This window comes from Giraffa tippelskirchi, chromosome 6, assembly GCF_054371585.1.
Source record: "Giraffa tippelskirchi isolate mGirTip1 chromosome 6, T2T-mGirTip1v1.2.pri, whole genome shotgun sequence".
Taxonomy (NCBI): Eukaryota; Metazoa; Chordata; class Mammalia; order Artiodactyla; family Giraffidae; genus Giraffa; species Giraffa tippelskirchi.
Genome location: NC_137280.1, coordinates 40,613,386 through 40,640,064, shown reverse-complemented (window position 1 = coordinate 40,640,064; position 26,679 = coordinate 40,613,386). Strand labels below are relative to the sequence as shown.

The 26,679-nt window shown below is 43.0% G+C and overlaps 2 protein-coding genes and 1 long non-coding RNA gene across 9 annotated transcripts in view; 2 read left to right on the top strand and 1 right to left on the bottom strand.

Annotated features, from left to right (window-relative positions):
* The window catches only part of JPH1 (junctophilin 1), a 620,000-nt gene that overhangs the window by 77,527 nt on the left and 515,794 nt on the right, over positions 1 to 26,679 (bottom strand). For 4 of the 5 annotated variants that reach the window (XM_081501551.1, XM_081501553.1, XM_081501550.1 and 1 more), the window contains exons 1-2: positions 9,708 to 10,342; positions 3,324 to 4,083 (exon numbers count right to left, since the gene is read on the bottom strand). In XM_081501551.1, coding sequence (XP_081357677.1) covers positions 3,324 to 4,083; positions 9,708 to 10,086 — 1,139 coding nt within the window. In that variant the 5' untranslated portion in view covers positions 10,087 to 10,342. Of the gene's footprint in view, positions 1 to 3,323; positions 4,084 to 9,707; positions 10,343 to 26,679 lie in introns of those variants that run through there. The other variant, XM_081501555.1, reaches the window with a different exon arrangement.
* GDAP1 (ganglioside induced differentiation associated protein 1) overlaps positions 10,544 to 26,679 on the top strand; it is a 48,541-nt gene continuing 32,405 nt past the window's right edge. For 2 of the 3 annotated variants that reach the window (XM_081501568.1, XM_081501569.1), the window contains exons 1-2: positions 10,544 to 10,670; positions 11,090 to 11,304. Coding sequence is in view for 1 of the 3 variants with exons in the window: in XM_081501560.1 (XP_081357686.1) it covers positions 11,302 to 11,304 (3 nt within the window). In the remaining 2 variants the exon portion in view is untranslated. Of the gene's footprint in view, positions 10,673 to 11,089; positions 11,305 to 26,679 lie in introns of all 3 variants that reach the window. The other variant, XM_081501560.1, reaches the window with a different exon arrangement.
* LOC145510432 (uncharacterized) lies at positions 12,158 to 13,914 on the top strand. The gene is made up of 2 exons (XR_014057009.1): positions 12,158 to 12,363; positions 12,839 to 13,914. It is a non-coding gene; the product is annotated as an uncharacterized LOC145510432 (long non-coding RNA).

Below are 26,679 nucleotides of genomic sequence, written 5' to 3'. Positions count from 1 at the left end.
GGATTTCAGAATCAAGCAACAATCTCTATAGCACAAGAAATAACAGCGATACAACAATAATTAACACTATCAGCCAGGCAAACTGAAGTAGCCAGTAACTATTAACCCATCATCTCCCTTTGCTGCTAATGGTGAACCAGTGATTTCAACAGTGGCTGCTGCCAGGAGTCTTACTTTCTAGTTCTTATTCTGCCATCATTGGGGCAGGAAAAGGGGCAGGGAAAGGGGAAGAGTGTCTTTATGTTCTTAAACCTTTGATATTTTTTAAAGATAAAAACACATTAAGTAAATAACAACTGCTACAGGGGCCAGGAAGGACTGAGCAAGCTGCAAGTCTCTGAATCTGGAGAAGTCATTAAAGCAAGGAATCTGGAAAGAGACTAAAACAGTGAAAGTAAAATATAAAAGGTTAACAGGGTAGTAAATATATATATATATTTTTGCCGATTGTGTCATTGAAAGAGTATTTTTTTTTTATTGTAGTAAGAATACTTAACATGAAATCTACCCTATTAAACATTAAGCACACAATACTCAGACTGTAAAGAATCTCCCCGCAATGTAGGAGACCCGGCTTCAATCCCCGGGTTGGGAAGATCTGCTGGAGAAGGGAATGGTTACCCGCTCCAGTATTCTTGCCTGGAGAATTCCATGGACAGAGGAGCCCGCTGGGCTACAATCCATAGGGTCACAAAGAGTTGGGCACAACTTAGTGACTAACGCTTTCACTTATTTTTCATGGTATTATCTCCAGGCACAATGCGGTAGAAAACTCTAGGACTTATTCTTGCTTAACATGAAACTTTATACCTTGGAACAGCACTTTGCAATTGCTCCTTCAGCCCCTGGCAACCACCATTATACTGCTTCTACGTGTTGGACCACTACAGACCCTTCCTATAGGTAAAATTATGCAATATATTTGTTCTGTGATGGACTTATGTCACTTAGCAAAATGAACTGAGCATTTTTTTAAAAGCCAAGCAAAATCTTAAGAAGTAGTTAACTAGATAAAAGTACAAGGTCTTAAGATGTTTGTTGATTGTAAACTATTATAACACACTGCTCAGAGACTCGGAAAAGGCAATGGCACCCCACTCCAGTACTCTTGCCTGGAAAATCCCATGGACGGAGGAGCCTAGTAGGCTGCAGTCTATAGGGTCGCTAGGGGTCGGACACGACTGAGCGGCTTCACTTTCACTTTTCACTTTCATGCATTGGAGAAGGAAATGGCAGCCCACTCCAGTATTCTTGCCTGGAGAATCCCAGGGACGGGGGAGCCCGGTGGGCTGCCGTCTATGGGGTCGCACAGAGTCGGACACAACTGAAGTGACTTAGCAGCAGCAGTAGCAGCTCAGAGACTATGTAACACCCTCCTCCCCCAAAGACTTTCGACAAGAGAGACTGTGGCTAGCTAGGACTTGGATAAGAGTTTTATGAAACTGTTATAATCAGAGATCTCTGCATCACAACCTTTCATTATGTAGGTTCCTCCAATTTAAACTAATCATAAAAGTCAATAATTAAAGCAAGCATAAGAAAGTCATTTGCTAGACTGTCCCGCATAGGTTCATTTTTCACCTGCCAAGATTGAATTACCTCTTGTATATCACTAGGTGACAATAAAAGGGAAGAATCCAAGAGTGCATTTCAAATTAGAGGCTAGGAACTAACAGAGTATCTCACTAGCTCTAAAAGTTAGCTGAGGGCCACGAAGGCTAGCAAGGTTACACATGCCAAGTACCCTATCTACAAGCAACATCAAAAACAAGCCAATTCAGTGCTTGGTGCTCACAGAAAACCATGATCTAAAATAAACGATGCTCAGCAGAGAAGAGAGGAAAGACCCTTCCTCAAAGTCTGTGCCTATTAACAGGCAATATTAACTTTAAAACAGGGTCAGTTTGAGATAGAGATGGAAATCTTGAGTACTTTTATATCTAAAAATATTGCAAAACACAAGACGGCCTCCAGTTTCCAGTGTGTCAGACACTTAAAAGTAAACAGTAGCCATAAAACCGGAGCATTTTTTTAAAAGAAATTTCAGACTTCTGGAATATTAAGCTGAACAATATGAAATGGCCATTTTTTGTATATTAAAAGTCTGAACATCAGAAATTTCACGATTCCACCAAAGGAAAGGCAGTGCTTATTAATTTAATGTTAAGAATTAAAGTTTGAAGACATGCTACGAGTCTTTGGTTTCATAAGGAGGTTTACTTCAGTGGGAGAATATTACTGAAGCAAGAAAAGGATTTTCAATATTCTGTGCTAAACGTATATCTCAAATCACACAGAACTGGGGCCAGTCAGTATTTGCTTAAATAAGCCTAAGAATAATGTTTTCCATTTATAACCAGCACTTTTTCGTTTTTGTCTAACATATGACATCCATCCCTAATAAAATTTTCTATTCCCAATCAATTTCTCCATCCTCCTGGTTGAATGCTTGAATCCAGTTATTAATGGTAAAACTTTAGGCGCATGGACCTTCTGTGCCCACATACACCCCATTTCTCAATCTATTATTCACTGCTTTCTCCTACTCACTCCAGCCCTTCTCTACCGCTCTTTCTTTCAAACTTGGCACACTGACAGTCCCATCTGTCCGTGTCATGCTCTCCCATCCCCTTCTTTTTAATACACCAGTGATTTAATCTTTCTTGCCTAGAATGGGGGGATTCTGCTGAGCCCCAATCACTCTGCCTTTCCCACGCAGGTGAACTCTATTGTTCAAAGAATGCTTGACGGATTTTGTCATGTAACTCTCCATTTCTGCCTTTTTTAGACCTTGATCACTTACTCAAAACCAATTTCACCTAGAAGGCATCAATAAACAGAATGTGAATGGTATAAATGAGGATAATTTTCTAGGGAGGAGTTGTACACACCTGCAACTTTAATGTTAGCATAAAAAGGTTCACCCACACTGGGTAGGTTTCCATGTGGATGGATATTTTCTTTCCAGGACACAATGTACTATGTTCTCTGTATTTCAGTCGTACTTTTTTGTTTTGCCTTTTTTAAAAAAGGTAACTTTCTGGACTCTGGGAAATGTACATGGGCACTGAGTGAACTGCATAACGTTTAGTATTAAGGAAGTAATTTTAAGAGGAAGGGGACCGCAATGTGCCTTCAACACTTTTTGAGGATGGAGAGTTTCAGAAATGAGGTACATTTCTGCCTCATTCTATCGGGCTGAATCCTTTTCCACTTCTGGAACCTATCTGGTGATGCCGCCAAAGGACTGACACACACAGATTATCTGATATCCCACCGTTTCCAAGGACCCGGGCAGTACCACCCCTCCGGCGTTTACATACCTGGAGTTTGCTATTTCCACTTTAGTTCTTGCCATGGCGGCTGCCCGTTGTGCGCCTTCGATCGCTCTGTCCACCTTCTCCCTAGTTTTTGTATTTCTTATTGGTATCAGCTGCTTCCTTATTCCACGGACCAGAATATTATTTTTGTATTTTCCCTCTTCCTTGGAACCGTCGGGAAAGACAGTGCAGCCGTAGCCGTGCCTCTTGTTATTTGCCCACTCGCCTTCGTACTTCATACCGTTGGAGCGCTCGCTGATGCCGAAGCCGGTGCGCTTGTCGTTCTTCCACTCGCCCATGTAGGTCTCCGTGGTGGTGGCGTCCACGTGGTCCTCCACGGGGCAGAAGTCACAGTCGACGTCGCCAAAGCTGATGGTGGAGTTGGCATCACTGGAGCTGATCCGGCTCATGGCCGCGTCGCTGCGGACCGAGCTGCGCTTGCTGGAGATGGACGACTTGGACTCGGACTTGCGCAGTTTCATGCTTCCGAGGAGGGAGCCCCGGCGGAAGAGGCCGCCCTTCTTCTTGCCCGAGAGCTCGGCGTCGGCGTGAAAGTTGAGCACGAAGCCACCGCGGGTGCCGGCCGGACTGTCGGCGGCGGCCGCGGCGTCGTGGAGCACGCTGCCGTTGCTCTGCTCGCTGCGCAGTGAGGCCAGCGACGTGCGCAGCGGCGAGCGGATCACCGTGGCCATGCCATAGGGCACGCTCTGGCGCACGCCGTAGCCGTGCCGCATGCCGCCGGCCCACTGGCCCTGGTAGGTACCTTCGAGAGAGCGCGAGAGAGCACAGCATGAGTCCGGGGCCGGAGGGAGGGCGGCGGGGGCGTGGGTGCGCACGTGGAGAGCCCTGCGCGGCCGGGGGACTCAAGGCCCAACCCCCACACTGCCTAGAGAACTCTAAGCCATGCTTCGGAAATTCCCTTTGTGAATCCCCACCCTGAAGTGTTGTGTCTAGCCTGTTTCTGTAATTGTATGTCAGCTTTTGGGATACGGCTGTATCCCCAAACGAGTGTGCTGCTTACCTTTGGTAAAACTGAGAGGAAGCCAGAGGAAAATTTCCAGTCTTAACCCTATGGAATTCATCTCAGAGCAAAAGTGTGCCTGACAGTGCCCATTAAAACTTTGTTGACACCACTTTTTCAATGAATATTATGCCTTCTCAGGAACAGGATAATCTCTAATCTAAATCTATATAGGCTTTTCCGATAGGTGTTTGGGTTTTTTGTTTGTTTTTTTGCCTTTCACTGAAAAAATTTTACAAAGCACTGACTTGTAATACAAGAGAGTGATCATTAGAAAACTTTTCTCCCCTGAAATTAACACATCAACACCCCCTCTGAGGAAGGCAGTGCAATAGCAGAGGAAGAAATGATCTCTATTTGTGAGTTGTATTTTAACTAATTTAACTGAAAAATGAAAGACTTCAGGTCTGGCAGTTTGACATTCCAACAAGCTCAAAGACCTAAAATTATTAGTGATCTGAATGCTTGGAACATGAGTTGTCCAACAAGTTTTCTTACATTTTCTTTCTACCACACTCATCATGTTCTTTTAGGGCAGGGACAACTATTTAATATTCAGGATTATTATTTAGTTTTGGGTGAACTTTTTTAAGCCGAGAGGGATTTGACAAATAAAATATATATTCTGAATAGAATGAACCATTATGAAAAAACGGGCAATTTGTTTTAACATTTTGTACCTCCAAGTGAAAAGGTCAAGATCTGTCCCATATTTGCTAAATTTCTGCTTTCTTCTGATCATTCTCATGGTTTCCCTAGCTTCTGCCACTGTACTGTGAACCACATCATGAACTAGAAACATTCTGGGGGCAGGCATTAAGGAGAACACAAAATTTCCACACTCCTAGCTGTGTGTCCTATGGTATGTAGATGTTTGATGACTTTATAATAAACAGCTGTGGTGGCTAAAAAGCATCCACTATTTACTTTTGGGAAAACTAAGATAAGGTCAAAGGAAAACTTCCACTCTTAACATTATGGAATTCATCTCAGAGGAAAGGTGTGTTTGACAGCGTACATTAAATGATTGTCATCATTAAATCTTGTCATCACCAGATCATTTTTTCAATGAATATCATGCCTTCTCAGGAACAGGATAATCTCTAATATAAAGCATTTGTTTTCAGAAATTTTTCTGTTAAGTAAATTAGCAAAGACATTTAAAAATTAACCTGGAACAGCTTCCTAAATCATCTTAGGAGGAACGGATGTTAAGATTAGGAACTTAGAATTTTCTCTTCTAAATTGAGTCCATTTCCTTTTAATTACAGGCAAATTTTATATTAAACTATCCCTCCAAAAAAGCTACATGGAAATTTTAAGACATAATTACTTCTGTATTCTTTCTAACTCACAAATATTATAGAAAGTAAATAACTGTCTTGACTTCTTTCAGTTTCTGGTTATATAGAGTTACTTTGCAGTATACTTTACATTTCAGATTGCCATGAAAAAATTTCCATTGCATGGCATACATTTATTTTTAAAATACTGAGAAGTGCTGCTTACTGATTATTTCATGCACTTAAAAGTTAAAGCCATAGTGGCTCCCAAGTCAAAAGTTTTGACTAATTCCAAGACTACCATCTCTCTCTACTATCTCTCTCTGTTCATTCTGACATGTTTTTGGTATACAAATAGACAGTAGCAGGGTGACAATGACATATTGAGTTGGTCAAAAAGTTCATTCGGGTTCTTCCCCTATATATCTGACAAAAAGCCCAAACGAACTTTTCAGCCAACCCAATACAAAGGGGGTCTAGTCCTGTGAATGTCATACTCTGGGTAGGTCTTAGCATCTTAACCTGACATCTCAGAACTTCTGAGGAGGTCGGTGGGCCATGACTTTCTCAAAAGGATAAACCCCAAAGGATAAGACACTCAAATACAACATTTCAGATCAAGAAGCTTTCTACTCAGTATTAGCCATCTCCAAACACCACCACTGTAACCCAGAAGGAAACTGCAATTATTAGAAAATTGCAACCGACTTTCCCTTTGCCTAGATAGATAAAAATTTAAGTTCTAAGATAAAAGTTATACAACCTGACTTATATGCACTAAAACAAACCACCTTATTTTAAAATATTTTGTTTAAATAAGCAAGGAACACTATAATCATTCTCCTCTAACTTTTCTACAAGTTAATTTTGCTAGAACGACTTCCAAACATACTGTTTGATATCAAGAAGTACTGACACTTTTAAAACACAACCATGCTATCTTAGGAAATGTTTAACACTGAGGGGAAAGTAACAACTAGTTTCCTTAATCTGCTATCTCCAAAATAAGACTAATATTTAGAATTTCCAAAGACATATAGCTTGAAAATCTAAGCGGTTTAAGGCAACAGCAATAACTAGAAGGTTTAAGTTGTTGCTTGACTGTAGTAGCAGAGAAGGCAGAACAATGGCATTGGCTATATTCACATCTTACCCTGTTGAGGAACAGTATATGGAAGAATTCCTCCATAAAGTTGCTAGAAACTAATTTACAGTCAAAGTGTTAGTGATTCATCTGAAATTTAAAATAGGTTTAGTTTAGTCAGTGAACCTAGTAGGGGGAAAAAGGGCCTCTTTTTCTTTACAAAGCAGGTGGGTTCCACCTGCTCCCTGCTGCTCAAAGTTCTAATTAGTTCCTCTCAATTTCTTACATATGGATGCATAGTTCATAAGTTTCAAAAATATTTTTGTGGATGTTCTATGACTTTTCATCTGGAAGCTGATTTTCTAGATACAGCCATTTTCACTAAATAAGCTTGTAGTGGAAGACTTCCAGTTGAGAGAGAATTCCAGTCAAATTTAAATTTAATGTGCCAAATTTAAATCTACATGCTATGAATGAAAATGTGCATGGACAAGAATGCATATAATTAACACAACAATGTGTCTTTCTAGCTATATTCTAATAGTTTCATGACAGGTGGAAAAAGGAACCACAGCAGGATCTGAATTTTTACCGAATATTCTGGGCACCTAGACTTGGATTTTGGGAGCACTGTACTAAGTATTCTTACTTAATATTCAGGGGGTTCTATTTCAGCAACACTTCACACTCAGATCACTAGTAAAATAAACCGAGTGATAGTTGTCAATGGAATTACAACTTCCTTCCTCCTGAGTTTAATGTCACCACAAAATACATGCAATCAGATTTTCCCTAAGTCTGACAGAGGCTGCTAGGGATGGACTTGTGGTGGTGCAGAGGTAAGAAGTAAAGCTTGGAGAAGTGATCTTATTGTGGCCAAAATCTTTGCAGAAAATAAGTTATAGCAATACACTTCCACTTAGACTCCCATTTTATGATTCAGGACTTTCTAATTAACTGATTGACATATGAAAGAAAGTAACAGTAAGAATTTGATAATGATTCTTAGGAGTTTTTCTCCCCCCCTTTCCTAATTGGTAGCATATTGGTTTGTTTGTTTGTTTGTTTTTGGTAGAAAAAGAAATCCACTGTCCTGTGGTAATGGCAAATTTTGAGGTTTTTAAAAAATTCTTTTAAAAGTTAGTTTTAAAACAGGAGGCCAATTATCCATAGTCACCCTAGACACTTATTTGAGCTTCTGCAACACATAAACAGAGGACCTTTACTGTGCTATATATATTTTTTGATTGCTAGGTTAATGAATACTCTAAACCAAGAGATTTTGTTTAATGAGTAGTAACTTTAAAAGAAGACTCATTTATTTTTAGCCTTCCAAATACTGAAGTAAAAACTATCCACCACCTTCTTGAAAGGTTGTAAAATAAGGCACACATTTGAAAGATAAGATTTGCATTCCACTTTTGAGCATGGAATTTAGTTATATTGTAGACCTGGGGCCTCTGATAAAATCCAGTCACAAGCTAACAGATTTATACGGGTGTCAAGGAAGGCGCTCTGTGCCCATTGAGAACATTTAAGGGCCTTAATTAACTACTGTGGAACTTGAAACTCATGCAGCCCATATACAATTAATAGAGACAGTCCCCCCCTCCCACTTTTAATCCATGAGAACTATATCCTTTATTTATACTGTAAGACGAAAAGATGTCCTTTTTAGCCAATCCTACCGTGCTGCTGGTTTGCCTTTGAAACACCGCCCAAGTGTTCTGAGTAAGTGAAGTGTACAAATTGTATAAGCTTTTATATAAGCAGTTGCCTGACTAGGGTTGCACTGGGCTGGACAAACTTTTAATTGGACCCCTTTAATATCCTCCAACTCTGAGCTGCAAAATTCCGAAATGTGACATTGCCTTCTACAACCCTTTTCAATTAACTATGATTATTATCAGAAAATGTGTTTTGCCAAAGCATAAGCCATTCGTCCTTCTCGGTTTATTACACAAGCCAATTCATCAGGTTTTGACACCTGTTTCAATGATATATACTTTTCCTTGTTGGGGAAAAAAAGTTAGGGGGGGGACTATGCCCTATTATATACAAAATTTCTTTTGCAAATATTGGTAAATATTAAAATTAGGTGAATTTCCATCACACACCTTAGGGCAAACCGGCGATTCCCTATTGCTATTATCAGGATTGAAGTAGCTGTTAATTTAGCTATTATAGGAATACTCCTTTCAATTGTACTTTTTAAAACATAGACTTCACTGTTCGGTTCTAAAATGTTTTCCTGGTAATTTTTCCAGCTATCTCTAGATCAACAATGACTACCTTTTTTTGATAGAAAACCGATACTTGAAGAAAGCGAAGGAAAACCAGAAAGAAAACCTCGCATTCTTTGAACCCCACTTGATGCAGGTGGCCTCTCCACTCCCATAACTACGATTACTTTCCAAATACACCTCCGATAAGGAACGATTCCCCAGCATCCCAGTTCTGGGGTTCTGGCTTCTATCTTTAGGCCACTAGAGGACCAGGAGCGAAATACGACTCCACGTGAAACCAATCCCGGGAGCGGTGCGCCGCGACCGCCAGCCTCCAAGCCCAGGGCGCTCGCTCTCACTCCACGGGAGTGGCGATTTCAAACCCGGCCGGGAGAGGGAGGGATCAGGAACGTAATGTGACGGGCTCAAGTGACAGCGTCCTCTCCCCAGTCCAGCCCTCCCGGGCGCGCTCCCTCCCGGTGGCAGCGCAGCGCTGGCGCCGGCCAGGTGTCTTCACGCCCTGTTCCCCCGGGTGTGGACACACCGCCCGCCGCCTGAACCTGGTCAGATCCAACCCCCCGCGCAGCCGCCGCGTCCTAACGCCCCCTCCTGGGGAGAGTGGCCGCGGGAGGAGGGTGGGAGGCTCTCCAGGTGTTTTGGCGGGTTTCCGGACATGTGCGCCTCGCGTCCTCCCCGCTGCCCCGCAGTCAGGGGCAAAGCCCTCCCCCAGCGCCCAGCTCGCGGGGCAACCGAGCCGCCAGCGACGCAGCTCACCTCCGTCCCCGTAGGTCTCCACGCCGTACCCGTCCTGCAGCCCGTTACTCCAGGTCCCCTCGTAGCGGGCGGGGGTGCACAGGCTCTGCCGGACCCCGTAGCGCCCCTTGAAGCCATGTGACCACTCCCCCCGGTACATCCACTTGCCCTTCGTCTCCACCCCCAGCCCGTGCCGCTTGCCCTGCGCCCAGTAGCCCTGGTAGGTGTTGCCGCTGGGCCAGGTGTAGCCTCCGACCACCTCGAAGCCGTGCGACCAGGAGCCCGAGTACTCGCCCTGGCCCTTGGGCCCCGTGCAGATGCCATGCCCGTGCGCCTTGCCCTCCTCCCAGCCGCCGCAGTAGGTGCCGCCATCGTCGAAGTCGAACCTTCCGCCCGTCATTCGGGGGGCAGCCCCGGCGCGCTCCCCGCGGGGGCACGGACGCGGGCAGAGCTGAGCACGGCAGGGTGTAGCTCGGGGGTGGGGGCCCGGCGGGCGAGCTCACGACAGCACCCCGGGCAGCTCGCGCCGCCGCTCGGCTCCAGTCCGACGCCGCCCCCGTCCTCCCTTCTTCTTTCGCCGCCGCCACCGCCGCCTTCCTCCTCCTTCGCCGCCACCGCCGCCGCCGCCGCCCGGGGCCAGCGCCGCGCGCGAGAGGACAGCCCGGGCTCCGGAGCGGACCTTCAGCTGCTCCCGCCCGCCCACGTGAGCCGGGCACCGCCCCGCGCCCGCCCCTCGTCCCCTCCCCGGGCGCCGAGGCCCGGCCCCGCGGCGCTCCCCTCCCTTGCCAGCTCCCCCCCGCCCCCGGCCCTGCCCCCAGCCTGGGAGCCGTCGCTTCCCCGGCGGGCGGGGGGACGCCGGGACTGCCCGGTGCTCCTGTGCCGCGTAACGGGATGCGGGTGGGCGGCCAGTGTGCCCAGGGGCGCGCGCGAGTGCCCGCCTGCCTGGAGACCGAGGCGCGGGCGTGGAGGGCGGCGGAGGCTCCGGTGTGTGTGTGTGTGTATGTGTGTGTGTGTGTGTGTGTGTGTGTTTGGGGTTTATCACCGCCTGGAAGTGCGGCCACGTGTGTGTTGAGGGAGAAAACTCCGAGGCGCGTTTGTCAGCATGGGCTTTTCGTAGTTGCCTGTTTTCCGGCATTCCAACTTGTGTACCATGGCGTTTGTCATGCTCAGCTGTCACCGTGAATTAACATCCCCCGGATAGATGGTTGCATGTGAGAGAAGTCTGCGACAGCCTAATTTTGCAGAATGTTCTTTTACACCTACCCGTTTTGAAGCACATGTGTTTGCATTTCTTTAATGAAGATACGGGGGGAGGGCAGTGCAGTTTTAAAAAGCACAGAATACATGGGTTCGGTTTTTTGGTTTGTAATAATAAAGAGGATGTTTTTAATCTGTCTTTGTAGGGATTTAGGTATTCGCGTCCACCTCAGAGCCTGCTCCCTCTGAAGTCTCCTGTATTCTAACAACCCTAGAAATTCTTCAGCCCGGAGCTGTGTACTCAACAGGCAGACGGCTCATTCTGTATATGTTGTCTAAGTGTCTGGAATGTACACCTGGTACCTCTCCACTGGCACCCACAATTTAAGAAAGTAAATAGAAGCTTTCAAGGAGGAACATGGTAAGTAAAACACTGCTCTAAACTTACAAAGTCTGTGACCTACAAAATCGGGGACAGGTGTCAGCTGGTCTACTTTCCAGCTACAACACTGCTTGGTTGAATTCACTGTACACAACTCTTTTAAACCTCTATTTCATCATCATCCAAATGGGAATGTCAAGATTTACCTTTCATTTTTTCTCTGTTAAGTAATAACTGAATTTATTGTGGGAGCAGTGTCAAGCCAAACATGAGAGATTTGTTAATAGGCAAGTTGAAATGTCAGTATTGCCTCTGGGTAAAAGCAGGCACTAGTTTCAACCTCACCCTTAAAATCCCCATGGGAGACGCCTCTCTGTGGGGCATAGCCAAGGTCTTAGGTTGGCCTTTCAAGGACTCTGCTCTGTACAGTATTTATGGTTTCCCTTAGACTTAGAGGCTTTTGGATGACAGAGTAAGCACCAGAGGCTGCCAAGGGTTCTCTCACTAGGTTCTGATAATCAGATAAAAATATAAGGACAGGTGTCAGGGAAGACAGCAAGGAAAAAGGAATCTAAACCGCACAGAAAAGGAACTGAAACTGACCTTGATTGGCTCTAGTTCAGGACTGGAGCTGGCCTTTCCTGCTTATCTGGCTGAAATACTGAAAGAAAAATCTCAGTTTACAGAGAACCAAATCACCAAAGAGGATTAGAAACCCTCATCCATGGCGCTGCCTACAGAATTGCCAGGAATAGTGCTTACCCTAGTGGCCTGAAATAATTACGCACCTTGCTCAGCATCTTGTCCCCGGACTGGGGATTGATTTAGGCCACTGGGAAAACGAGGGCCCAGGATTTCACAGCTGAACCGTAATTCCATTTTTCTGTTACAGGGCACACCAGGATCAGGAGCTACTGTAGACATTTCCGTCTATTTTGGGGTTCTGTTTGATATGAGAAACTGTGATTGCTCAGGTCAACATACTTTTTTTTTCTCATTTTTGAACTGGCTCTCTTTGTAGAGCAACCTTTGTTTCTTTCCCTTTTTGATTTTTGACCCACTCATGTGTGTTAGGATCTACATACATGAATATCTGAGGTATAAACTTTTGTTTGCAAGCGTGGTAGAACCATTTAATGCTGTGTGTGTGTTTGCGTGTGTGTACTCAGTTGTGTCCGACTTTTTGCAACTCCATGGACTGTAGCCCGTCAGGCTCCTCTGTCCATGGGATTTCCCAGGCAAGAATACTGGAGTGGGTTGCCATTTCCTTCTCCAGGGGATCTTCCCCACCCAGGGATCGAACCCACGTCTCTTGCGTGTCCTGCATTGGCAGGCGGATTCTTTACCACTGTGCCACCTACTCTTCCTAATTAGCTCTCAGGCAGATGATGGACTTTCTGAAATATACAGCACAGAGTAAGTTTCTGGCTTCTGTAATAGATGTGAAGTCCATCTATGGTAGATGGACAAAGGGTGGTGGTATGGACACATCCCGGGAGAATATGGAAGTTTGAGGATGACAAAAGATATGACCATTTATCCCTTAATCTCTTCCTCTTGCTATCCCTAATAGATGTCTTCCTTGGAAAGACCCTTCATTAAAAGAAAGACTCCACCACCAGATGTCTGCTATTAAATTTCAACTGCTGCTAAGTCGCTTCAGTCGTGTCCAACTCTGTGCGACCTCATAGATGGCAGCCCACCAGGCTCCCCTGTCCCTGGGATTCTCCAGGCAAGAATACTGGAGTGGGTTGCCATTGCCTTCTCCAGTGCATGAAAGTGAAAAGTGAAAGTGAAGTCGCTCAGTCGTGTCCGACTCTTAGCGACCCCATGGACTGCAGCCTACCAGGCTCCTCTGTCCATGGGATTTTCCAGGCAAGAGTACTGGAGTGGGTTGCCATTGCCTTCTCCAAATTTCAGCTAATCAGTCCTACCTCGACTCTGCCACTGACTCTCTTCATGGGTGAAAATTAGTATCAAATTTTTGGTAGCTCACTGAGCAATTTTTGGCAAAGTAACCACTCAAGCCATGCTTCCATTTGCCTGCTGTCATCCTGGTGGAATGTTTCTCCAGTCTCACTGATGTGTTCATTAATGTCAGTGTTCATGTTCAGTGGTGGTGGTTGGAGAAGACAGGGAACAAGAACCATGAAGAGGAAGAGGTGCTGACAGTGATGGCACCACTCAAAGGAGCAGTAGAATATTGCTGCAGTTTGCTAGCTGGGGTTAGTAATGTCCTGATTTTCCCTCTCACTCTGAATCTTTGCCCTGGATAAGGGGGGAGTTGAATTTAGCTTTAAGAAGGGATTAGTAAGAAGAGAATGTGACTGTTGGTTTGACAGGTGGGGTAGGGGAGGCCATTAAAGCCCAGGGGCCAGCAGCCACGCTAGCACTTGGTTTTCCTGCGTGTTCAAAACCCAGCACTAGTAGGTTTCCATTCTAAAAAAATTTATAACAAAAAGTAAGCCATTTGAGTGTGAACGTTACTAACAACATGGTGGTGAGGACATTTGGCTTAGAATTTTATCTTTCTTTTTTAAAGCTGAGGCTGTGTTTAAAATTTCATCTGTGATTTCCTTTTATTTACACATTAGAATTATTGAGAATTTTTAATAAAACTGCAAATGAAAGAAAGCTAACCTGGAGGTATATGTTGTCTAAAGTGTGTTTATTGATTCAAAGTGTAAGAGAGCAAATAGAATTAAAATTACTTGATTTATAAGTCAAAGTTAGTATTACTACTGTAATACATAGGATGGATAAACAAGTTTCTACTGTATAGCACAGGGAGCTATACTCAAGATCCTGTGATAAACCATAATGGAAAAGAATATGAAAAAGAATATATATATATGTATAATGGAATCTCTTTGCTGTACAGCAGAAATTAACACAACATTGTTATTTGTAAATCAACTATACTTCAATAAAATAGAGCACTGCATGCATGCTCAGTTGCTGCAAGTCATGTCTGACTCTTGAGACGCAATGGACTGTGGCCCACCAGGTTCCTCTGTCCATGGGATTCTCCAAGCAAGAATACTGGAGTGGGTTGCCATGCCCTCCTCACAATAGAGGATTACTAGCATATTTATAATAAAGCATTCATGAAAATTTAAGAAATTTTCCCACAGTAACTGCAAAAGTTAAGAAATGTAGCCAGAAACTTTGTAGACAACATGAAGTCAGAAGAGGAAGCAAATTACAAAAGTAATGATTTTCAAAACTTTGAAGGAAATTATGTTATGCTAGATTAGGTACTAAATTCTTTACATGCATTAATTCATTTAAATCTCATAATAACCCATTGGTTAGTACTAGTATTACTACCATTTTACAGAAGAAAATCTGGAGAAGGGAATGGCTACCCACTCCAGTATTCTTGCCTGCAGAATCCCATGGAGACAGGAGCCTAGCAGGCTGTAATCCATGGGATCTCAAAGAGTCAGACATGACTGAGCAACTAACATGATGACAGAAGAAAAGACAGTTTTGTGCCCAGGATCATTCGAGGTAGAAATGGTTGAGCTGGAATTTAAATCAAATCTGTCTGACTCTATTACCAGTCTTTATTGGTGTGTGGGTGAGAACTTCCAAATGGGGGAGGAGGCCAGTTAGGTGGAGACCATAAGGGGTGGTAAAGATGACCTTTTTATCTTTTAGAACAGCTACCTGGATAATAGTGATGCTGCTATCTAGAATTAAAGAAATGGTGGAAGAAGAGTAAATTATAGAGGTTGGGAAGATAGGTTCATATCGGAACAGATGATCCAGAAATAGAGATGTTCAGTAGGCAGTTGTTAATACAGGTCAAGAACTAAAAGTAAATTAGTCGATAAATAAATATAGTTGTCCTCAGTATCTGTGGAATATTGGTTCCAGAACCACCCCTCTCAATACCAAAATCCATAGTGTTCAAGTCCCATATATAAAATGGCCCTGTATTCATATACAACCTATGCATATCCTCCCATATTCTTTAAATCCTATCTAGATTTACTTATAATCACCAATATAATGCAAATGCTATATAAATAGCTGCCAGCATGCAGCAGATTGAAGCTTTACTTTTTGAAACTTTCTGGAATTTTTTTTTCCCAAATATTTTTGATCTGTGATTGGTGGAATCTGTGGATGTTGAGTTTGATGTGGCATAAGGAGGGCCAACGGTAATCTGTGAGCTCCACTTCTGAAAGCTGTTTTTCAGTAGCCCCTCCCTTTGACGACTATTCATGCTAGCCCACTCTTTAGGAAGCCAGAAACTTGCTCTGTGCTGTGTATTTCAGAAAATCCATCTTCTCTAGATCAGTCTCCTTGTTCATCCAGGACCAGTGGCTTATCTGCTCTTCCCCCATCTCCTGTCACTTCCATTGTCACAGGCTACCTCAACCTGGCCTCACCATCCATCGCCTTTTTCAGCATCATGGCCTTTATCTTAAAGCCCTAACACACAGCCTGGGACTTACTTTGATTCAGACATAGGTCAATGCTGAAGACTAGAACTTGACAATCTCACTCGTTGACAATACTCGCTGGTCTTTCCCATTCACTGAACAAGCATGAACTCTTAGCAAAGTCTTCACTCCTTTGATGCCCTTCATGTCTTCCTGGCCCTTCCCTATCGTGCCTGAAGAACCCTACTGCATCTTTTCCAATGCATTTCCTTTCCATAGTGACCTCCTGGTTCATCCACCTGCCCAGCCCTCAAGCCTAAATCAGTTTCTCTTCCCTTGCTGATAGGAAGCCCCTTCTGGGGATAATCACAACATTTACCAGTCGCCACTGCAAATCATGGGTAGCAAACCTCAGACCAATCTCTCCACACCGCATGTCAGATCTCTTCCCAGGAAACTTCTAGAAGCCCATTACTGTCCCCAAGCCCCTCTCAGCCCCAGTTCTTTCCTACTTGTCTTCTCCCTCCTGGAGAAAAAGTGGTAACCCATGGGAACACCTTCCCTCTCTTAAACCCTCCACTGGTTCTCATTTTCTTCCTTTCACCGCCACCTCATCCCAGAGGCAAAGATGTCCTTTTTCCTCTCCAAGTTTTGGGTCAGTTCCTTCTCTTTTGAATATACTTTAATTTCTTTCCTTCCATCCAACAGAGGTACTCATATGTCTACCATGTTAAGACAGCCCTATTTCCTGGTCCCGCTTTCACCTCAAGTCTCCTGTCCTCAAAACTGCACACCTCCTTGAATGAGTAGGTTACGTTCAAGTCTTTCCTCCCCATCTCTCCTTCTCAACACCACTTGATGTGGGTTCTATCCCCACCAGTCTAGGGCAGCTTGTTCAGCCATTAGTGAGTCACTCAGTCATGTCTGACTCTGCGACCCCATGGACTGTAGCCCACCAGACTCCTCTGTCTATAGAATTCTCCAGGCAAGAATACTAGAGTAGGTTGCCATTCTTTTCTCTAGGGGATCTTCCCAACCCAGGGATTGAACTCATATATCCTGTACTGCAGGTGAATTCTTTTCTGTCTGAGCCATTTAGGGACCTCCCAGTTGACAGCTACAATGGCACCTCTTCAATTCTTCTGCTGCTAGGAGTGGCAGCTGCAAATTTGATACTGGTGAACACTTACCTCCCTCAGCTTCTGTAAAACCCACATCTCTTAGCTTCTCTCTCTTCTCCCACCCACTCTCCTACCACTTCAGCTGTCTCATTCCCTGTGTGTTTTTCTTCTGATCCCTTTCTAGTCTTCTTAGGCTACCTTTTGTGTCCAAAACATTAGCTTCATGGTGTCCAAATTTTGTGTGATTACTGGATACTTGTTGGCTTATACAACTAGGCAATCCTGCCCTAGGGGCTAAGATTCTAATTTAGAAATAGTCTTAATTCTGATATAAAAACACCTGCTGAGCCTTATTTAAGTCTCAAGGGCAGTTCTTCGGTTCTTCCCATGATTTGTCCCTTGTGGTCTCTGCCTGTTCTTCCTAGTGGGCAGAGGTCCACTGGACTTAGACAGCATATGTGTCCAATGATGAGGCTCACAGGGGGTTCAGGAAAGTTCTAACAATGAAGAAGGTAATGACAGAGTAAAGAGAGACTTAAAATGGATAGTGGGCTTCCCTGGTGGCTTAGATGGTAAAGAATCTGCCTGCAATGCAGGAGACCTGGGTTCAATCCCTGGGTCTGAAAGATCCCCTGGAGAAGGAAATTGAAGGTGATTTAAAGCAATGGAAAGTTTTTTCCATACTCTTGGATTGGAAGAATTAATAATGTTAAAATGGCCACACTACCCAAAGAAGTCTACAGATTTAAAATGTGATCCCTATTAAATTACCCATGATATTTTTCACAGAACCAGAACAAATAATCATAAATTTTATATGGAATCACAAAAGACCCAGAATTGCCAAAGCAGTCCTGGGGGAAAAAAAAAGGCTGGAGACATAACCCTCCCAGATATCAGACAATACCATAAAGCTACAGTAATTGAAGCAGCATGGAATTGGCACAGAAACAGACATCTGGGTCAGTGGAACAGAAGAGAGAGCCCAGAAATAAACCCAGACACCTAAGGTCAATTAATCTTGACAAAGGAGGCAAGAGTATAGAAGAAAAGACAGTCTCTTCAGCAAGTGGTGTTGGAAAAACTAGGTAGTCACATGTAAATCAGTGAAGTTGAAACACTTCCTCACACTGTATACAAAAATAAACTCAAAATGGCTTAAGGACTTAAGTATAAAAGAAGGACACCATAAAACCCTTAGAAGAGAACATAGGCAAAACATTCTCTGACGTAAGTTGTAGCAATGTTTTCTTAGGTCAGTCTCCCATAGCAATAGAAATAAAAGCAAAAACAAACAAATGGGACCGAATCAAACTTAAAAGCTTTTCACACAAAGGAAACCATAAACAAAATGAAAAGACAGCCTATGGACTGGGAGAAAATATTTGCAAATGATGCAGTGGACAAGAGTTTACTTTCCAAAATATACAAATAGTTCATACGACTTAATAACAGAAACCCAAAGAGCCCAATCAAAATGGTCAGAAGATCTAAATAGACTTTTCTTCAAGGAAGACATACAGATCACTATTAGGCACATGAAAAGATGCCCACATCACTAATTATTAGAGAAATGCAAATCAAAACCACAATGAGGTATCACCTTACACTGGTCAGAATGGCCATCATTAAAAAGTCCACAAACAATACAAATGTTGGAGAGAGTGTGGATAAAAGCCCTCATATACTGTTGGTAGGAATGTAAATTGGTGCAGTCACTATGGAGAACAGTATCGAGTTTCTTTAGAAAACTAAAAATAGAGTTACTATATGATCTACCAGTCCCACTCCTAGGTATTTATCTGGACAAAACCCTAATTTGAAAAGATACATGTGCCTCAGTGTTCATAGCAGCACTTTTTATAATAGCCAAGACATGGAAGCAACCTAAATGTCCATCAACAGATGAATGGACATAGACGTGTTACATATATACAATGGAATAATACTCAGCCATAAAAAAGTATGAAATAATGCCATTTGCAGCAGCATGGATGGACCTAGGGATTATCATACTAAATGAAGTAAATCAGATATTAAAAAGGCAAATATGTCATTTGTATGTGGAATCTAAAACATGATACTAATGAACTTATTTACAAAACAGAAACCAGGCTTACAGACATAGAAAACAAACCTCCCAAAGGGGGAGGGGTAAATTAGGAGTCTGGGATTGACAGGTACAAACTGCTATACATAAAATAGATAAACAACAGGGTCCTACCATAAAGCACAGGGAACTGTATATTCAATATCTGAAAATAACCTATAATGAAAAAGAATATGAGAAAGAATGTATATATGTATAACTGAATCACTGTGCTGTACACCAGAATCTAACACAGCATTATACATCAACTATACCACAATTTAAAAAATTATTTTAAAAAAGAAGGGAGGTGAACAATGTTGCTGAAAGCAGAACTAAGGAGTAAGTAGTTGCCAAGTGACTGATCGTTGAAGAAGAGAAAAAAACAAAATCCATTATTAGACAGGAGAGAGATGTATATTGTAATTGGGGAATGAATGGTTCCAAGAGCTCTGAGATGGGATTTGAAACAATGGCCGATAATAGAAGAGGTGGCCCTCTGACTGAGCACCACTGGGGAATGCCGCATCCTTGCCAAGTGCTGCAGTCCCAGCCCACAAACCACCTCGGCACGCACACCTCAGAGACTTGGTGGATTCTTCAGATACTGACTGCATTCCAAATAAAGCTTCAATTCCTCTTCCTTGCCTTAAACACACTCTAGAATGTTTGTCATCGCTTGCATCTCACTTATTACTTTCACATGACAAGCACTTTTTAAAGCTTACCCAGAAGGAGGAACACTCCAGGGGGTGGCCTTGGGGGTGCACAGTTCAGATCTCCCTCCCAGAGAACCTGCAGCCCAGAGGGAACTTGGCAGACAGCCTCCAGCTGCTGCAAGTTCAGATCTGCTGTGGTGTTCACAGCAAGTCCATGCTCTGCCTGGGACATCCCGTTCAATGTAAAGGCAGGGCTTCCCTGGTGGCTCAGTGGTGAAGAATCCACCTGCCAGGGTGGGAGACACCGGTTCCGTCTGTGATCTGGGAAAATCCCACATGCTGCAGAGCAAATTAAGCCCATGTGCCACCACTACTGAGCCTGTGCTCTAGAGCCCGGGAACTGCAACTACTGCTGCCTACTGAGCCCATGTACTTAGAACCCAAGCTCTGCAACAAGAGAAGCCGCCACAATGAAAAGCTGTCTACTGCGGCTAGAGAGTAGTCCCCATTCTCTGCAACTAGAGGAAAGCTTGCACAACAACGACTCAGCACAGCCAAAAATAAATAAACAAATATTAAAAAAGTAAAAGGAAAAAGACTAGATCTCAGAGACTCTGATATATAACTCCCCCCTGACCCCAGCCCGCCCCCCAGAAAAAGACAAAGAGGAAAAAAATAAAGCAGAGTACCTGATAGGCCTCTTGGATTCTGGGAGCAATACCACACTTAGAAACAGCTCCAGTCTACATGCTGAATGACATGGAACAAAGGCTGCCAGCTTCAAGAAGGCTCAGAGCAGGAAAGCGTTTTGCAGAAGGCTGGGGCTCTGGTACTAGCAGCCCTGCCTCTTGGGCCATATCATCAGGCAGATCCTTTGGTGTTAGTGTTTGGTGTAGGTGGTGAGAAAAGATGCAATGTGAAGATTGTGGCAAGGCCCAGTGGAGGGATAAAAATGCAGGTCTATGGAGCTCTGATGTAAGGCCATAGCATCTGCAGAAGAGAATTATAGAATTTTTGAGAAAGTTACTTGATTTTAGCAAAAAAAAAAAGGATGCTTGACCGTGGGATACTAAGCGACTATTACTTTAGAACTTCCCACTGTGAGCTGGGTCCTGTTGAACCTGCCAAGACAAAGTTGGACGAAACCATAGCACACATAAAGGGTAATGGTCACCTACACAAATATACCCAAACAATATGAAGATGGACAAATCCAGTTGCCATCTGTTGTAAGATGAACATGGTATATCCAGGATCAAGATGAGCAGAACCAAAGGACACAAGAAAGCTGCAAGAACAGGTTGCCCAGAGCCACATGTGCCCTAGTATTGCACTAACATCCCTTACCCACCATCACCTATGGGGAGACTGGGGTTCCATTCGACCAGTTGAAGGAGGAAGAGAAGCCACACTTGGTTTATTGATGGACAGGCTATTATGTGGATGAAGCTGAAAATGAATGAAGGCTGCATTATAGCTCCACTCAGGAGGGGTCTTGAAAGTATTCAGAGAGGGAAAATCTCTGCAAAGATTGAGTGTTGAGCCTGGTCATCTATTTTATGTGAAAGGAAAAGTGGCCTGAGGTGGGGAACATATGTAGATTTCTGAGCAACGGCCAACAACCTGGCCATCTGGCCAGAGGTCTGGAAGGGAAAAGACTGGAAGGTGGTAGAGCAGACGTGGAGGTCCAGGTTAGAGACATGTGGATGAACATGTGGGAATGGGCACTGAGTGTGAAGAGTTTTGTGCTACATGTCAATGGCCTTCATGAAAGGGACACTGAAAGCCCAGAACTCTACTTAGAGTGTCTCCAGCCAATAGCTGAGCACAGTGGGACTGCTTGAGCTGGACCTTTCCTTCTCAACACAGGCCTCCTCTGCCAGGCATATATTTTCAGTGCTCCCCACTGACCTGGCTGAAATGTTCCCCACTGACATTGACCTGGCCAGGCTACACCGCAGTCTGAGTTCCCCCTACTGAATCCTGCTTTCTTCCCTCTTTCCTTTCATAGCTTTCAGACCTGTGTTGTGACCCAAAGACTCTGCCCACCTACTCCTGATTCCTTTGGTCTTATCCCTCACATGTGTTCACCCCAGTATATCTCTTGTATGTCTAATTCCATCTTGACATCTGCTTGGTGGAGGCTCTAAACTGATAAACCCAGTGATCTTTCAAAAATAAGCACATACATAAACATGTTTACGTTTACAGGTGGAGCATGGACAAAGAGAGATGAAAGTCTGCTGTATTATTTGAAAAGGTACATGCACCCTGTTGTTCATAGCAGTGCTAGTCACAAGAGCCAAAATATTAAATGACCTAAATGTCCGTCAACAGATGCATTCATAAAGAAGATGTGGTACATATACACAATGGAATACTACTCAGTCATAAAAAGAATGAAATAATGTCATTTGCACCAACATAGATACAACTAGAGATTATCATACTAAGTGAAGTAAGTCAGAGAAAGCCTGATAATATGATATCATGTATATGTGGAATCTAAATATGTCTACCAAACAGAAACAGAATCACAGAGATAGAGAACAGACTTGTGGCTGTCAAGGGAAAGATGGTGTAGGGGAGAGGATGGGCTGGGAATTTGGGATTGGTAGGAGCAAACTCTTAACAACAAGGTCCTAATGTATAGCACAGGGAAATATATTCAATATCCTGAGATAAACCATAATGGAGAAGAATATGAAAAAATAATGTATAGGTTTGTATAACTGACTCATTTTGCAGTTTAGCAGAGATTGGCACAACACTGTAAATCAACTATACTTCAATAAAAAAAATAAAAAAGAAAGTCTGCTTTAGAACTTAACAAAATTGAATTGAAAATCAGATTTTTATGGTTCTTAAAAAAGACTGAAGAAGTTCTTTGTGTATTGATATGGAAAAATCCCCAAGATCTATTAAGTGGGTAAAAGAAATATACAGAATAATGTATGTAACCTGTTGAATTTTTCTGCACTTGTATCTATGTAAAAACCTGTAGGGGGGGATGGGTGGGGGGAGAACCCTGTAAAGATACAAATTAAACTAAAGGGGATGGGAATGGCCATGCTCATTAAAGAACATTTTCATTTGTTTTTATCTTGCACCTTGAAATTGTGCTACCTATTAATAACTAAATTGAAATGTCAATCTTCAACATTTTTGCATGTTACTATCTTAAAAATCAATCCTTTATATGTTATTGAACATAGCTTCCTATTGACATATGAAATAGTAACCTATTTACAGCAGTGAGTGGACCTGATAAACCTAGAAAGAAGAAAGAAAGATAGTGCTAAGTCGTGTCTGACTCTTGGGATCCCATGAGCTGAAGCCTGCCAGGCTCCTCTACCCATGGGATTCTCCAGGCAAGAATACTGGAGTGGGTTGCCATTTCCTTCTCCAGGGGAACTTCCTGACCCAGGAATTGAACCCAGGTCTTCCGCATTGCGGGCAGATGCTTTACCAACTGAACTACATGGGGACCTGATAAACTTAAGGACCCTCTAAAACTTAGTCTCCCAGATGGTAAAAGACTGTGTGATCCAGATGGCTGGAGCAATTTCTGACTCACCAACTGATGGAATAATTCATAGCTTCTCTGCCTGAGTGTGACAGAGTGGACATTTAGATACTTCCAACTGTATACTGTATTTCAACTGTATACTGAAAACTAAGACCATGGCATCCAGTCCCATCACTTCATGACAAATAGATGGGGAAACAGTGAGAGACTTTATTTTGGGGGGCTCCAAAATCACTGCAAATGGTGACTGCAGCCATGAAATTAAAAGACGCTTACTCCTTGGAAGGAAAGTTATGACCAACCTAGACAGCATATTAAAAAGCAGAGACATTACTTTGCCAACAAAGGTCCATGTAGTCAAAGCCTTGGTTTTTCCAGTAGTCATGTATGGATGTGAGAGTTGGACTATAAAGAAAGCTGAGCACCCAAGAATTGATACTTTTGAACTGTGGTGTTGGAGAAGACTCTTGAGAGTCCCTTGGACTGCAAGGAGATCCAACCAGTCCATCCTAAAGGAGATCAGTCCTGAATACTCATTGGAAGGACTGATGGTGAAGCTGAAGCTCCGATACTTTGGCCACCTGATGGGAAGAACTGACTCATTGGAAAAGACCCTAATGCTGGGAAAGATTGAAGGCAGGAGGAGAAGGGGATGACAGAGGATGAGATGGTTGGATGGCATCACCGACTCAATGGACATGGGTTTGAATAAGCTCCGGGAGTTGGTCATGGTCAGGGAAGCCTGGCGTGCTGCCGTCCATGGGGTCACAAAGAGTCAGACATGACTGAGTGACTGAACTGAACTGTATGCCGTTGTATCAGTCCCAGCATAGTTACTGAGCTGAACGTGTTGCTAACTCTGTAAAGAAGTATGCACCACCATTTCCCTCCTGAATGTTACAGCCCACGCTAAGTTATGCCTCATTTCCACCTCCAATCCATACTAAATATTCCTGCAGTACAGATACTGCATTAAAGTGCAGGTAAGAGTCCCTTGGTGAGAATTTTCAATGCTTGTCCAGGCTCCACTCTCCCCTGGCAAAATCTCTGGAGGAGGCTCAGTCTCATACATTCTGAGAGCTTCCCCTGCATCCTAATGTATTTCTGATGAAGAATCATGTCTGTAGGACAGTTTTCCAAACTCCCCTAATGTCAATCATCAGGGGGCACTTGTTAAATAAACACATGCCCAGCTCTCTCCCTTGGTGAATTCTGCTTCAGTGGGCTTGAACTGAAATCTGTAAATACTCTGAGTCTTCAGGGAAACATTACTGTGGGGTCATGTAGCCTCATGTAGGCTACCTTAGATTCCATAAACTGATAAAACGAATTCAAAGTTTCCAGACACTAGTGATGCTAATATTAGTTTCTCATATGAATTCTTCCTCAAAATGCTTTGATAATTGTAAACAATATCCTCCACATCGTTTAAAAGGCAAAATTTAAAAGTCCTATGTAAGTGAATGCTTGCTAAGGGTAAGTGTACAATAGACAGTGAATAATTATCAATAAAAGAAGTCATTAATGAGGTGACCTTGAAACTCAGAACTTAACAAAAATCTGATAATTCTAAACCAAATCAGTTGGTGGACTTGTGAAGTCTTCATTCCTTTCCCAGTGACTTTAGAGTATAATCCCTTATTGGTCATATCATTTGTAATTATTTTCTTCTATTCAGTAGGTTGTCTTTTTGTTTTAGCAATGATTTTCTTTGCTGTGCAGAAGCTTTTAAGTTTTAATAGGCCCCATTTGTTTATTTTTGATCTTATTTACTTTAGGAGACAGGTACAAAGAATTACTGCTGCAATTTATGTCAAAGAATGTTCTGCCTGTGTTTTCCTCAAGGAATTTTAGTGTCTACTCTTACAGTTAAGTCTTTAATCTTTTTTGAGTTTATTTTTGTATGTGGTATTAATGTTCTCATTTCATCCTTTTACATGTATCTATTCCAGTTTTCCCAACATCATTTGCTGAAGAGATTTTCTTTTCTTCATTGTATATTCCTGCCTCTTTTGCCATAGAATAATGGACCATAGGTGTATGGGTTTTTTTCTGAGCTGTGTGTTCTGTTGCACTGATCTATGTGTATGGTTTTGTGCCAGCTCCATGCTGTTTTGATTACTGTATCTTTGTAGTATGGTCTGAAGTCAGGGAACATGATGCCTCCAGCTCTATTCTTTTTTCTCAAGATTACTTTGGCAATTTGACATCTTTTGTGGTTCCAAGTACATTTTAGGATTATTTACAATAAGGTGACATGTTAGCTGTGCTCTGAAGGACAAGGAGGAGATGGCCTGGAAAGTAAGTAGAAGAGCAGCTGGAAAAGAGCAAACAACTCTGAGATACAAAGAGCTTGGCACACTGAAGTAACTGAAAACAGGACAGTATGTTTGGACTCAGTGAGCAAGGGAGAGGATCTTGGTAAGGGATGTTGGTGGGGAGGGAGGCAGCCACCAGGGCCTTGTTGTGATCTAAGAGCTTAGTAAGAAAGGATGACTGTCTAGCCATTTCCCCCATAGCTCGGGGTAGGGCAGAGAAAGGAAACGAGGAAGAAGGGTAGCATTGGAAAGAAAATAGGAAAAAGGTATTAAAACCAGCCCCTCTTTACTGATTCTCTGAAGCAAGATGTGACCCCATCTCCCCCCCACCCCCGCCGCTACAGAACAATGTTTTTCAAACTTGAGAAATGCATCAATAGTTTTTGAAGAAATGCAAAAATTTATCCAGACCTCTTGCCCATGGTGGTTTCAATAATTTTATATGTATTTATATATTCATTATATACATGTACTTAAATATATAAACCATCAGATAAGGTATATCTCTGTCTGCTTAGAATTTATTTGCAACATAAAACCAACATAAATTAAGAACAAGTAATTTTGAAATTAGCAACCTGAATTTAATGTGACAGATGATGTTTTGATGAAATAAGATTACTGCTTGCATTAAAAAAATTTTTTTATAGCACTGCCCAAGGAGTCACAGTTTCTTCTAATTCAGTAAAGGCATCCTGCCAGATGCTGTTGAGGACTCGTCTATAGGATTTATTAGGAAGTCTTTCTCTGTACAGAGTGCTGGCACACCATTTGGCTATTACCTGATGGATATACATCATTTACATATTAGGTCTGCCTCTCTACTCACTAGTCAGAAGCAAAGGAAAGACTCAATGGCAATGTCTGCCTGAGCATAAACACAAGCTTAACCACCAAAACCAAGTGATAGTCCAAAGAGATGAAAAATCTAGAGAAAATTACCGGAACCCTTAGAATACATAGGTGAACTCCCATAGGTGTGTGGACTTTTGTTTGGAAAACAGTTTCAAATATGAGAGCCAATTATCCCCAGAGACTTCCTAGAGAAGGGGAAAAAAAGGACACTATTCATCCTCACATAGAACCATGGAGACAGAATAAATTGTTCCTTCCAACATTCTAAAAAGGGATCAGTGGAATCCAAGGTTTGGTAGGGTCAAGAGGGATCATTAAGATTTGAGTGTAAGGAGAGACCAACCTGGGTGTGGTCACAAGTCCCGGTGGTTCCCGCTATGGTACTCAGGACAGACAAGATTAGAAAGAGGCGACTGAGATGTCTCTGCCTCCCTGGCCAGTTGGCTGAA